This window comes from Lissotriton helveticus, chromosome 10, assembly GCF_964261635.1.
Source record: "Lissotriton helveticus chromosome 10, aLisHel1.1, whole genome shotgun sequence".
Taxonomy (NCBI): domain Eukaryota; kingdom Metazoa; phylum Chordata; class Amphibia; order Caudata; family Salamandridae; genus Lissotriton; species Lissotriton helveticus.
The window spans coordinates 82,174,992-82,189,561 of NC_136071.1; the positions used below are offsets into that span (position 1 = coordinate 82,174,992).

The 14,570-nt window shown below is 43.7% G+C and overlaps 1 protein-coding gene across 1 annotated transcript in view; it reads right to left on the minus strand.

The window, feature by feature from the left end:
* The window catches only part of USP31 (ubiquitin specific peptidase 31), a 164,175-nt gene that overhangs the window by 113,448 nt on the left and 36,157 nt on the right, over positions 1–14,570 (minus strand). The window contains exons 2-3 of the mRNA XM_078664786.1: positions 5,417–5,554; positions 1,778–1,866 (exon numbers count right to left, since the gene is read on the minus strand). Coding sequence (XP_078520912.1) covers positions 1,778–1,866; positions 5,417–5,554 — 227 coding nt within the window. The remainder of the gene's footprint in view (positions 1–1,777; positions 1,867–5,416; positions 5,555–14,570) is intronic.

The following is a 14,570-nucleotide window of genomic DNA, read 5'->3' on the forward strand; positions in this document are numbered from 1 at the left end:
ATGGCATGGCAGTAACCCTCCAGCATTCAGAATCCTCGATCCCCCCCAAGTAAGACAATATCCTCTCTAGGCTCGCCAAGCTCCCTACACCTTTTCCCACTTCCTGGGACAACCCCTGCTTTGATAGAACAGCTTTTCTGCCCTCTAGCACCAATCTAGATCTGAGTTCCAGTGGGTTAGCCTGGGCGGATCCGCACTTCCCCATGCTCTTGTTATGTTTCACATGGCTACCCCTGCAGCCAGCAACAATCAAATCCTCTGGTACTGGGGACAGCTTTTCTCCCCCGATATAGTTAGCAGTTTCCACAACAGAAACTTTTAAGCATCTATCCTCACTGTTGAAAACAATTGAGAGCAATCCCAAGTGCCCACAAGGAACACTTTTCCTGCAATTAAATATATTTTCAAAATTAATTTATACACAGATTAACTGGGCAATTTTAGGTTTAACAGATCATTGTTGAAAGCAGTGAAACGTTGAGACTGGGGTGCCTGCAGTGAAGAAAAACTTTTTAGAGAAATATGACACTTGGCTTAAAAACTAGACATCAAGACCTTTTCTGAACGGCAAATATCAAGTTAAAGGAGTATGCTGGAAATCGAGCAAGAGTGAGACTGGGAAGCTAAAGTCAGCATATTAGATGCATGTAGAACATCAGTAGACAGCGAAAGCTATGAGCAAGATGCAGTCTTAATTCTGCTGGTATAAAATACTATGGTCAATCAAGGCAAATTAATTTTTAGAAGGCCAAAGGAACATTTCCAGCTACATTAGAATGTATAAAATAATCAATACAAACAGTGGTTAACCCAAATGCCAAACATATAAAACACTAACACAACCAATACTCGCTAATAATGAATCTCAGTAGTGTGAATGCATAAACCAGATAAACTGTTAAGAAATAAACTCAATGTAAAAACACTGTCTTTTGACCTTAAATAATGAACAAAATTAGAACCACCAAAAAACTGGGAAAATGCATTAAGAATTAGGGCATCAGACGAGATGCTCGATAATCAAGTGAAAATAACGATCACACCAAGTATCCAATGAAAAAGAAAACCGACTTTGAATGGATACACCGAAGATCGGAACTCAAGACAAGAAGACGGGGAAACAGTGCATACATAAAATAGGTCTGTTCTGATTGACAGACTAAACAAGAAAGGAGGCATCAGATACACTACAAAGAGCAAGCAAGTCAAAGCAGACCTATGGTCAAAAACGAACAGCTAAGAAAACTTGATGCTGCTAAATGTAAAGAAACTGGATAGCTCCAAGTATCCGTGACCCAAAAGAGAAACAAAGTACAATTATTCAACACCTTATATACAGCACTCAAAAACAATTAATGCATTAGGTGAAACAAACCAACCAGCACATGTAGACAGAAGTCAAACACAACTGCACAATATCAAGCACACATCAGTGGGCATCTTGTCCAATGTCCAAGGAAGAATAACATTCTGAATGTAAATCGATTAATACGGCAGGGAACATTTATGCAATGTACTCACCTTAGTTGTTCCTGAAGCAAGAAGAATACCTATAAATGCTAATTCAAACAGCCTGCAATAGGTAGATTAACGCCAGAACAGGGCTCAAGGAAACTAGAGCTAAATGAAATGCAGGATTTCCAGGTGAGGTGATGGTGGCAAGTACACACAAAGTCAGGTGTAGTGACTTGAGAAGTGAGCTGAGAATTTGCAATCATTAAAAAAAAGTGAGAGGACAAATAACACCTGCACACAGAACAAAGTTATAGCAGATTACCTGTACTGTGCTTGGAAAAGTTCTTGTACAAATGTCCCAGCAATTGGAAGGGATGGGCCGTCTGGTGGTGGCTCCTCCTCCAGCGGTGGCTGGAAATAAAGGGTGGTGGCTTGTAAGACATGCATTTGCAACACTAATTTGCACGCCATAAATGAAGTACTTGCAGCTTTCTCTCTTGGAAGGCTGTTATCTTTAATTCATGACCACAGATCCAACACATACATGTCCTTTTTTAAACGTAACAGCTCCCCCATCAAAGTAAGTTACTTAAATACACTAAATTATTAAATTACTCCCAATTGCTAGGCTGGAAATCTTCGGTAAACAAAAATTACTTACTTGTAATTCTATTTTTCTGTGATAACAAGCAACATTTCTCGGTCTCTTCGGCAATGTCGACTGGCAATGATACACACTGAAAAGACGATACATTCATCCCCTATAGCGAGAAGGTAAGGAATGATCTTTTTGCTGGATATGGGGCTTTCAAAAATAATTGACGAATCCATTCGTAAAGCTACTTAATAGGCACCAAAAAAGCAATTGTTCATGAGACAGGCTGAATGTCAAATTCATGCAATGCCTCAGAGGGATTTAAAGGAAGGACCAATGGTATTGAAAGGCCGTCTGATTTAGAGGATAACCTTTTTTAAGGAACTCAAAGAAATCCTTTATGAGCGGAATTATGAAAAGGATAGTCCGAGAAGGACTTTTGCCTACAGGATGCAATTTTACCCAGCTGAACTTTAACCAAAGAAGGTTGCTAGGTTTCAGCAAATTGAAGAGAATGTAAAACAAATAAATACATAATTAATTCAGTGTAGTCTGCTATATTCTGGGATGATAGTTTTTACGCTACCGAATGAGTTTGAAAGGACATGAAGAACTGGTAGAAAGAGGTTTTCCGTCCCTTTCAAAATAGCAATGCAGTCTATTAGCATATTTAAGAAAGCCTGTTGGAAGTGTTTATAATCCAGGCCAGACAGCTCAAGGATTAAATGTAGTGGAGCGAGACTTTGCCCTGGGCTCTACAGACAAAATCAGGCCTTCATGGTTATATTGAGTGTGGTTCTTCCAAGACACAATATATATCTGTGAAATGGCAGTCTACGCCCCTTTCCTACAATCAGGGTTATCCTACCTCTTTAACTGTTTTCTAAGTGAACTTGTTATTAACAGTTAATTTGTATAAGTAAAGGTAGCCATAAGTTGCAGATTATATATATATTTCACTGAAAAATATTCCTGCCAGGGTGGACGTGCTGCTACTCCACTAGGTGCCACAAAATATAATAGGTTCGTTCTGTACGGACACGGTGCAGGCAGCTCTAACTGATGCCGGTCTTCACGGATAAAGCAAAATGCTCTACTGGAGTAGCTCGTCCCACCCCGACAATATTTCTCGTGAGGACCTTGCGACATCTAGAAGAGTCTTAATCTCCTCACTATTATAGCCACAATTGCTATGAGCTCGGAATAAGAATCATATTAAGAATAAACAACACATGACCATTGACCTGCAGGTTTAACTATTTTAAATATATTGATGCATCTATCAACTTTTGCGATACTGGACTTTTCTGGTCTGATCCTTTTGGCCTAATTAGAGTCTGTGATCCACACCCACAAATTACCAGCTCCATCATCTTTTGAGATACTTACCAAATGAGCATAACATTTGGAGGTGGAACTCCTGAGGAAGGCAGGTTTCTGCCGAAACGCGCATTGAGACAACTTGGAAACCACCCAAAAATTATGCGATCAATCGGATTCTCTGTTATACTCTATATGTTTTGTCTGACTAATTACTACACAAATCAATTAATTGTATTATCATCATATATATGGAGTATTGAAACAAACATTAGATTGTGGTACGTAAGTGTGATGAATGTATGCAGTGAGGATGTTGCACAAACTATTGTCTCTGTAAATTCATATCGATTTTTAAATTTGTAACAAAATCATATACAATAAAATCGTTTTGTATTTTTCTAAACTTTAGTGTTGCAACTATTATTTGACATGTTTTGACTTTTCTATTGAATTGAAGTTGCCCTAGATTATTTACAGTACGTATTTCCCTGTCTAGGTGAACTTCACATTAGTACCACTGGCAGTCGTTTAGAACAACCTGAGCTGATGTCTCACCCACTGAGGATTTTATTTTGCCCGTTTTTACGAATTAGCAGCACCCACTTGGGAATATTTAGCTGATGGGACTGAAAATAACAGAATTCCATTGCCTAAATGGGCGTGAGTATCAGCCCACTGGGGGGGAACGACTTTAAAAAAATTGCAGGTGTTACATCAGAGAGCTGCTGTCCTGCGTTTGTGCGAGGCTTGTGATCAAGAATATAAATTCGAAACGCATAGAGCCACAAAGATAACTTTGACAGACAGCGGAGTGCAGGGCTGTTTGCTGACCTCACTGGCAGAGGGAATTATTTCCGTGAGGGCATCTCCATGTTGGGCAAATTTTGATGTTGGATTTGGATATAGATATAGATATAGATATATATATATATATATATATATATATATATATATATATATATATATATATATATATATATATATGCACACACACACGCACACACATTCATCCAACACAAAAAATTTGGGGTTCAACAAGGCTCGATAATTAACGTTTATTCTAAGTCGCCACCCGACGTGTTTCGGCCTCAAGCCTTCATCACATGACTGTTCTATCTTGGATACACCCATAAATAGTGCATACCCATAAGAAAGAGGCACAAAAGGACAAATCAGCTTGTTGGCAATGTTATTCCAGGGCTCGAAAAATCCACTCGACCACTCTCATTTGCGATTCATTCATTACGAGCTATTTTTAGGTCCTATTCACCCTTTCTGGCGAGTAGGCCCGTGTCCAATTTAAATAGTTTTAATACAGTACTATAGGCAGGTTCTGTGCAACAAGGATGTTTATAGCGTGTGGATGTTATTTTCCCAACTTCGCTAATGATTTTTAGGCACTGCAGATTGTTGAATAATGTAGGATGTAAGCTTATCGCGGTTTGACTCATACCGGAGTTGTAGGCATAGCCCTAAAGTTTTATTACTCTGTGCGTATCTCAGGAATCTGTCTAGTTTGTTTTAGCAAACTATGGAGGGCTGTCCACGGGGACTGACAGAAAGTGTTTTATCAGTGTCAAATACATGATTTGTCGACATTTAGACTTAAAATTAGGGGGGTCATGTCAAGTCTTTAAGAGGGTGATCCTGTTAAGGTTTGAGCTCTTTTTTGGAGGATGATCAACGATTAAAAAGGGCATACCCCAATAAAGTCTATAAAGACATTTGTTAGGTGGGTGAATACCATTTAAAAATTTTCAAAAAGTAAAATCCACCAAACGTAGGTGACTTGACAAATTATGCTATCATCCTGCATGTGGTATCAACGGTTATGTCCATTATCACTTGACTGGTGATAGAAAACTGAGCAGAAGTGTAGTATGTTGAATTACTTCAACTCCAACATAAATATAGAATTCAGTCACAATGACTGGATGTTGTCATCACAGATGTCAACCGAAATGTCCACACCCTAGTCTTTCCACAAATCCCATATGCTTCTCTGTTCAATCACCTTTACATTAGCGGCAGCAGAGTTCTTACCTTAATGGGTGGTCCCCCATTGTGCTTGACAACACTGTCAAGGTCTTCATGCACCCTGTCTAATAGCCAGAGAAGGAATTCCTGCGCATCGTGCTGGGAGTTCCCTCGGTACTGCAGTGCATTCTTGGAAACCACCATCTGCATTTAAAAAACAAACAAAAATATGTTCTACATGAGTTACCATTCACAAATAATTTGTAGGTTTTGAACAAACATCAACCATCTTTGTTATTCGTTTACATGTTACAAGACATATGGGACTTTGGCTATGAGGTATCTAAGGGCCATGAAGGAATACTAAATACAAAATTAATAGAGAACAGAGATAAGTTTAGAAAAAAAGGTTAACAGAAGAAATATTTCTGAGACCTGTTTTTAATGCATGGGTGCTCTCAAGAGTCTCAGATGTTTGTAACGCGAGAGCCAAATCCCGGACAAAGGTGGTGAAGGTTCTCTCATAGCTCTGGTCTTCAATTTTTAAAAAAGAGAAAAAAGGAGGGGTGCTGGCAATACTATCAATATATAGAACTACACACAATAAAAAAAAGTAGACAACAGCCTAGATAACGCAGGTCTGACATTTCCCTTCAGCGACCTGCATCATCAATAGAACGTCCAGCTGGGGTAACTCGGAGAACATGCGAGGATAGTTGCAACTGAAGTATCTAAACACTCTACAGAAGGGTAAGTAAAGTATACAACTGCAAATGACCAAGGAAACAGAAGTGGTTCATCAAGCGGCGTGTCGGGCACAGCCCTTCCACTTGAGACACATAGTGCACCGAGCCTCTGCCAATTATTTAATTTAGCAGCATTTATGAAAACACTACTCACGTCTTCATGAATGCTGCCTCTCTGCAGGTCAGCCCTCTTGGCCTCTCCAGGCTCATGATGACAGGTGGAGAAGGGGGCTGGGTCACAGTCCAACTACACAGTGGTGTTCAAAAACACCGCACTCTGTAGGTCTGAATTGCACAGTTGTGAGGGCGTACTTTAGCTTGGTCCTCTCACAAAAGTATAGTCCATAACATTTAGTAGATCTATTCACGATAACTCAGGTAGCACAGCTTATCTGCTTAAATGGGGCTGTCAGGGATCACACCAATGCATCCATGAGGCTCTAAAAAGAGCACGCAGGGTAGGTTCAAGAGACCTGCCAGGGCTTCTGATAGGGCTGTGCTTCCATTCCTATCAAGAAGCTGCAGGAGGGGTTCAGGTGAGTCTTCCCCTTTTGAAACCTGGCCCTGCTGCTCTGTCTGGCTCCTGGTGAAGAATCATGCCATGCTGGTTCTAATGCCCAGTGTCGGATTTCTACTCTGCTGCTAGAAAGAAGGAGCTGCAAGCACAAGAAGCAAGATAGATATAACAAAATTAGTGAATAAGAGTGTTTGTTAGCATGTGTTACGCTTTTGAGTCTGCCGCTGGCCATGCTATATTTAATAGAATTATTGGCTTAGGGTGTCAGATTGGCGAGAACCAAGCCATGAGAAAAAGCTGGTTCTGTGCGACACACTGGAAGTAATTTTTAGCATATGGGTCACTCATGGACAATGCCAAAATTCAATAACTGGCATTTTGTATGTTTATTTTGGCATAAGGGAGTAACAATGGCAAAATGCTGGCATTGGCACACAGAAGTTAATTCTTAACAAATAAGGGGTCACACAAGACTAAGTTTCAAAATTTTAAAAAAGGAGGTCGTGGTAAGCATCATTCTCCTGTCACCGGGAGTTCAGAGAGGCCTGCGCACAGTCACTGTTGAAGAAAAAACACTGCTAAAAAACAAATAGTCTTGTGTGCAGAGGTCAAATACATTATGTGGTGGTTCACAGGTGGCAGATCATAGCTTAAATGCCCCTCTTGATGAATCACTAATGATACGCGCTTTCTACATCCTATGCCTTTTTTGCAAAGTTATATGAAAATTAAACTTACAAATGCACTATTTTGCCCCATTTTTTTACGTTTCTCAAGCGGGAGAACCCCTTCGAACCACCTAGACAAGATCGGCGTGCTTTGTTTGCTCACTTACCAGAACTACTGGCAAGTACCATACCAATTTAAGAGTTCGCCAGCCACCACTTAAAGTACACTCAAGATTCAAAAGATGATTTAGAAACCGATACTCTTTAAAGACCAAACATTAGGAAAGGTAAAAGCAAGATTCATCAGTGTGAAATATGAAAGCCTCATGTTTATTCAGTACACTGCATACCCAAAAGGACAGTTGTATGGAAAACAGCAGCACACTAGCATTGTCAAATGAGTTGCAGAGTGTATTCCTTAAGTTTCCGAAAAGAAGGTGAGGAAAACACTGGAATTTGGTCAAATTCAAAGACATCACTAGACTGAACTGACAGCTGGAGAATCCATCCTTTCCACTTTCAAATCTAAATCTCAGGCACTGGATCCCCCAGACTACCCAGTTTATGGTGCACTTAAAAGGCACGAACAAATGAGTATCAATGCAGCATGGTGTAACAAGGTAAAGATGGAGAACAAGTTCTTGCAGATCAGAGTTACCTTTAGGAATGGCTGGCAGCACCCATGGCTAAGCTACGTGTAACTGATGGACAAGCAAAAACAAACATGACATTTGAAAAGATTTCAATTAAACTTATTGCGGGAGGTGCGGTGGTATTTTGTCTTTACAAGCATGAAGGAAAAATTGTTAAGAACTATGTATTTTGAAGCCACGTCATGCCAAGTTGCGCTTGAGAGCAATGTGATGGGTTCAGAGCAATGTAAGGAAGAGTTAAGCTAACAAACCAGCAATCGACCCATAGCCTGGTGAAAGAAATTAATATCTTGTGGGCAAAAGCAGGACCATCCTTTAGGGCTCTCCATGAGGGCAGTTTATGTGCACTGTAGGATTTTTGTGAGCAAAGATTACTAGGTAAAATCACAGAAGGAGCTTCCTGGGGGAACAAACAAAATTCACAACAAGACAGCTGCCTGCTAGAGCTTCAGACCTTCATCCTCAGTATTACTTCCTTTTGCTAAAATGATCTTTCATTCCATTAATTCAGTAGCTGCGCACAATACACTGAGGGGCCTTTACTTGCATTGATTTTAAACTAACATGCTCACGTGACTCAATCACTTCTTACAAGCATTAAAGAGCTTCAAGTCTCCCTGGAATCCTGTGTTTAACTACTGCAAGTACTATTCTTGGTATATTTATATTGCTGCCAAGGGAGGCTCACTTTCGTTGTTGCTCAATTAAATTAAGGCTAGGGCCTGCCAACAAAACCTGATGTTGGCCCTTTTAGGACGTCACTGACAAATACTGGCAGTCATAGGAATCATTCAGAACTGGGATATGCTGCAATTGACAGAGTTTCAAAATACTAGACAGTGAGCTAGTTGAACTGGATTAAGAAGTCCATCTGACTGGGGGGCTGCTGCAATGACTGTAGGGACACTGCACATTAATGACACTGAACAAAGCTCACCTCCGTAGGAGGGTATACTTGAGTGAATAATTGTGCTGCATGGGGGTGAACTGGGGTGGCGGCTGGGGCCAGTGCACACTACCCCTACAGGAGTTTTTTTTTCTTTTCGGGAGGGGGAGGTTTCCTCACTCCCGGGCTGGGTCTGGGCAAAAGGCGCTCTGCTAATTGGGGATGTGGGTAGTTTGGAACCTACGGAGCAGGGAGGGTGGAAGTTATCCTGTTCTGGAGTTTGGGGGGGGAGGACGGGGGGTGGTTGGGAGTGGGATGAGTTGTTGGGAATGGTCACTACAGATTGATGCAATTAGTAGGGTGCATTGTACCAGGAGCTTCAGGGCAGTTATTGCAGTTAAGAGTGCGTACTACTATGAGGTGGGATAAAAGCCTCAGAATTCTTAGTTGGAACGTCAACGGGCTGGGTGATAAGCTCAAAAGAACCATAGTGCTACAATTTGTTAAAAGGCATTCGCCTGATGTGGTGCTCCTGCAGGAGACCCACCTGCTGGGTAACACGTGCCATGCACTTAACAGGTGGGGGTATTCCCTTCTGATCCATGCCGGCTTTACTTCTGGGTCCCGCGGGGTGGGCATCCTGATACGTCGCAGCTTTCCCCTAGTCATAGACCACGCAGATTCTGACCCCCTTGGTCGATATGCTGTTGTCTCGGGCAGGTGGGAAGACCGCAGTATCAACTTCGTCACTAGCTACATTCCGCCTGGGCTTCAAACTCAATCATACCAAGACCTGGGCAAGCTGCTCCTTTCCCTTCCGGAGGGACAGCTCCTGGTGGGGGGAGATTTTAATGCCGTGGTCTCAGGACACCTCGACAGGCACCCTCCCAGGGACACACCAACGGGCCACAAGTGGTTGGCGGACTTCGAGACATTTGGTCTCACTGATCTATGGCGTCTCCGACACCCAACAGACAACCAATACACCTTCTTTTCCGGCCCTCACCGCTCTTTCTCGCGCATAGATTACATATTAGCGCTTCTACAGCAGGACACCACTGTACAGGAAGCCACACACCTAGCTAGGGGCATTTCGGACCACTCCCCGCTGATGGTACATCTCACACTCGGGAGACAGCCGGAAGGAAGTGAAGCACCAATTAGTGCCTGGTATCTCCGCAGTGAATACACGAGGAACAAACTGACACTGGCAATTGAACAGTACTTTGAAAACAATTATGGCACGGTGGACTCCTCGGTGGTACTGTGGGAGACTTTCAAAACAGTGCTTAGGGGGGAGGCCCTCTCGGCGATCGCGGGCCGTTTCAAGGAACGGGAGGCTCAAATGGTCCAAATGGAGGGGGATCTCAGAGTTGGAAGCAGTGGCACATACTGACGCTAATCCGGAGCAAACCCACCGGATGCTACTTAAAGGGGCGGAATACAAGGCATTGGCAACAGATGCCGCAAAACGCACAATTAGAGATGGTGAGGGCAGAATATACGATCAGGAAGATAAGGCGGGCAAGCTCATAGCGTGGCTTGACAAAAAACAACGCTTACAGAACGTGATGGCGGAGCTCAGGACTGAGTCAGGGGCGGTTGTGTCAGAACCTCGTGCGATTGTCAGGGAGTTTGCACGGCACTATCAGAAGGTCTACAGTAGTGGTTCTGACCGGCCTGAGGAGGACTCTGTGGACTTATTGACGGACATCCGTCTGCCTGCCCTCTCGAAGGAAGACAGGGAGGCCTTGGAGGCGCCACTCACAGCCGAAGAGCTGGGCCGAGCTATCAGGGATCTCCATTCGGGAAAAGCCCTAGGACCCAACGGACTGCCTATCGCGCTCTATAAGCTGAAGCCCGACGGCCTCAGCCCATATCTGAAGCGAATGTTCGAAGAAAGGAGGGAGAGGGGTGCGCTGCCACGAGACCAGTGTATTGCCACCATTGTGGCCATCCCCAAGGACGGTAAACCGAGAGACTCCCGTGCCTCTTATAGGCCTATATCCTTACTAAACGCGAAGCCCAAAATCCTAGCCAAGGTTTTGGCCAATAGGCTCAAGCCAGTCCTACCGACGCTGGTCCACCCGGACCAGTCGGGCTTTATGCCCCATCGCAATACGGCACTCAATCTCCGCCGTCTTCATGGAGTGCTGGGGCGCTGTCACACCATCCAGGAAGATGCAATAGTAATATCACTTGATGCCGCTATGGCACTCGATACGCTAGAATGGCCCTATATGATGGCGGTCCTCCGGAAGTTGGGCTTCGGCCCCGGATTCATCAGGTGGGTACGTCTCCTTTATTCTGAGCCCTTGGCCCAAGTAACGGTCAACAATAAAATCTCCGAGGTCTTTGCTCTAGAGAGGGGGACACGACAGGGGTGTCCCCGCTCACCTTTGATTTTTGCACTGTCGCTGGACCCGCTTGCTGCCTGGATCAGTCAAGACCTATCCCATAAGGGGATCCGGTGGACTGATGGCTGGGAGGACAGAATATCGCTCTATGCGGACGATATCCTTCTCTATCTCACGAGACCCCGTAAGTCCCTAATAGTGGCTATGGACATCTTCACCAGCTTCGGAAAGAACTCGAGGTATAGCATTAATTGGGGCAAATCCTTACTGTATGTTGTTCACGGAGACCCCCCCGGCTATCCCCTGGAATTGCCCGATTAAAGTGGCCACAGAAGGGTTCAAATACCTGGAGATCTTTATCTCCAGAGGAAAAGCTATTAGATACGAGAGGAATCTCCTGCCGTCTTTGCAGCAGTTCAAAAGGGATTCTGACTCTTGGCGGAAGCTCCCGCTGTCCCTACTAGGAAGGGCGTCACTCTTCAAAATGATGGCGTTACCGAGATTCCTATACGCCCTGCAAAATTACCCGGACCTGGTTCCACAGTCCTACTTCGCGACTATGGAAACCACACAGAGAGTTATTGTGGTCCGGAACACCCTGTATTTCCCTTCAGAAACTTACATTGGGATGGTTTGACAGAGGTATAGCACTCCCTGACATTCTAAAGTACTACTGGGCCGCGCATCTCGGGGCCATCAACCAGGGCACCTATTGCGATGGCACCGATCCAGGGTATGGAATGGACCGGTGGCTCCTACCGGGCGGGAACTTTGAGGCGGCGTTATACTCTAAACCGGGAAAATACCCGCTTACCGGACCCACCAAGCACTCAGTACAGATATGGCACATTGCGCAGCGCAAATTGGGATGGGCTGACACTCCAACTATGGCTACCCCGCTATGGGCCTCAGAAAGGCTGGGCACCCTGACACGTACCAAAGGGTTCCGAAACTGGGACCTAATCGGGATCTCCCACATAAAAGACCTATGGGGCCCCGGAGGGGTGGTGTCCCTTGCCTCGCTCCAACACACGTATGAGCTCGCCCACTCAGAATACTTCCGATACCTACAGGTCTGACACTCCCTTCAATCCAACATCCCCCCGGGGACCTTGCCCCGGACTCCTCACCCCTGGAGGTCAGACTATTAGACGGCCACCTTCCCGAACATGCCATTTCACTCACATATAAAAAAATGATTAATAACTCCGCGGACTTACTGCAAAACCTTAAAAGGAAGTGGGAGGCAGACGGCTTAGAAATAGACTAGGAGGAGTGGAGGAGTGCGCTGGCGTCCCGTAAGGAAGTGGCCATATCGGCCAGATTTCGGCTGATTCAGCTTAAAATCCTCCATCGGATTTACATTTCAGGGACTAGATTGCAATTGATGGACCGTAGCAAGGATGGGCTCTGCAGGAGGGGATGTGGAGAGGTAGGGACATTCTTCCACATACTATGGGAGTGCCCAGTGCTCCAGATTTATTGGCAACAGGTACATAGATGCACGCAAGAGGTGTGGGAGGTAGTGCTTCGAGTGGAGGCAAAGAGGTGTCTACTGAACATTTGGGAGTCCACCGACCTGTCATCCCGTGGGAGGACCTGGGCCACACTGGGGTTCGTAATAGCAAAGAGAAACCTTGCTAGGCTGTGGGGGGCAGTGGGGCTTTCAAAACTGGACCCATGGAAAACAGACATGGACTGGTGCATGCTCCAGGAGAAGACAGTGTACATAGCCAGGGGGTGCCCCCGGAAACGGGTTGGGGCATGGTCGAATTGGAACGAGTACAGGGGTCATATATGCGAACCCCCCCCAGACTACCCAGATTGACGAATCACTTGCATTGTTAAATGTTTAGTGCTGAACTGCAATGAGTATTTTTTAAATGTATATGGACTGTATGCTTTGACTTGCCTAAGGTACAACTGCAATTATGGTATTGCCAGAATGTGACGACCACCAATGTTTGTTGAAACGTTAATAAAAAGATTTTTTTTTTTTTTAAAGTCCATCTGAGGCTTTCTTTGACCAACCTCTCAAGATTGTCGCTCCAGGACAGTCCACCACCAAAAGCATTACTCTGAAACAATGCAATCAAATGAACTGCTCTGAAGCACATAATGACCCCTACCTGCTGAGAAACATGTTCGTACAACCATAAATAGCTCTTAATCATGGTGGTACATTCCTAAACAGCACTAACGCACAAACCAACAAATCTTCATAATTCAACCGTACAGTGCTTTGACGTAGAGACTAGTACTATGCTGGCGTTAAGCTTGGGGGGCCAGCCCATTTCCGAGCTGCATGAAGAACAAGACAAATCTCAACTGTTCCAATGTAAATCTGAGCCATTCAAGCAGTGTTCTGAATAACAATCAATATTAAAAGGCAGAACAATGAAACAATTCTTCTATACAAACACTGTTCGTGCAAGGAATCTCTATACCAAGTGCTAAAGCTTGCTTCAAAAAGACGAGGGGAAGTTAAACGTGTCATGTTAAACCATCTAACTGTTGTGTACTAAATGAATATACTGATGAACAAGAACAGGGGATAATCCTTGCTTGGAGAACCCAATAGTATCTGTATTACCTCTAGGAAATTCAGTTCTGGCAAATGTTCATGCGTGCACACTAAAGAAGGAAAACTTTGACTTTGCCCTAGGTGAATCCAGATAAAGCAGGAAGTCACAAAAATCCCAGATATCTCCACAATCACTAAAAAGTCTTCATGATATTCAAGGACATAAAAAGTATCCTAAACTAATCAATGAAGAGAGATGATTATAGCCCACTCTTCATTTCTTTATACCTTCCAAAAATCAGGATCACTCACTCTGCTATCTTACCCTGAAAGGATGAATAAAAAAAGTAGAGATGCGTAGTAATAAAAGATACAGAGATAAAATAGAGTTGATGGACACAAACACTACAAGTACTGGTAAATCCTCATAGTTCATAATCCTTTATTAATGCAAAACTACTGGCTTAACGAATGCTTGATTGTAATGCGAAGTTAAAGTAATGTCTTGAGGTATCTCTAAATTGAACACTGAACTCAATATTTTCAATTATATACATATACAGCATTTTTTTTTCAAAATTGTAATCAAATACTCTTCACACAGAAAAGGATAAACAAAGTTTATAAGCGTGCTGCACGGGGTCCAGCTTAAGGCTATTTGTAGGAGACTAAAAGAACATAAGCGCTATCTGATGCAGTGAATAAGTGTCATGATATCAAGGAAAAAGCCTGCCATGGCGGAGTCTAAACTGAAAAAAATGATTGGGCCACTCACTCGTAAGTACACTTTCTGCTTCAAACTCTGGCTGAGCGAGCGCAGCAGTCCACCACTACCCCAGTGCCATGAATACAAACATTGTGTGCCAAGA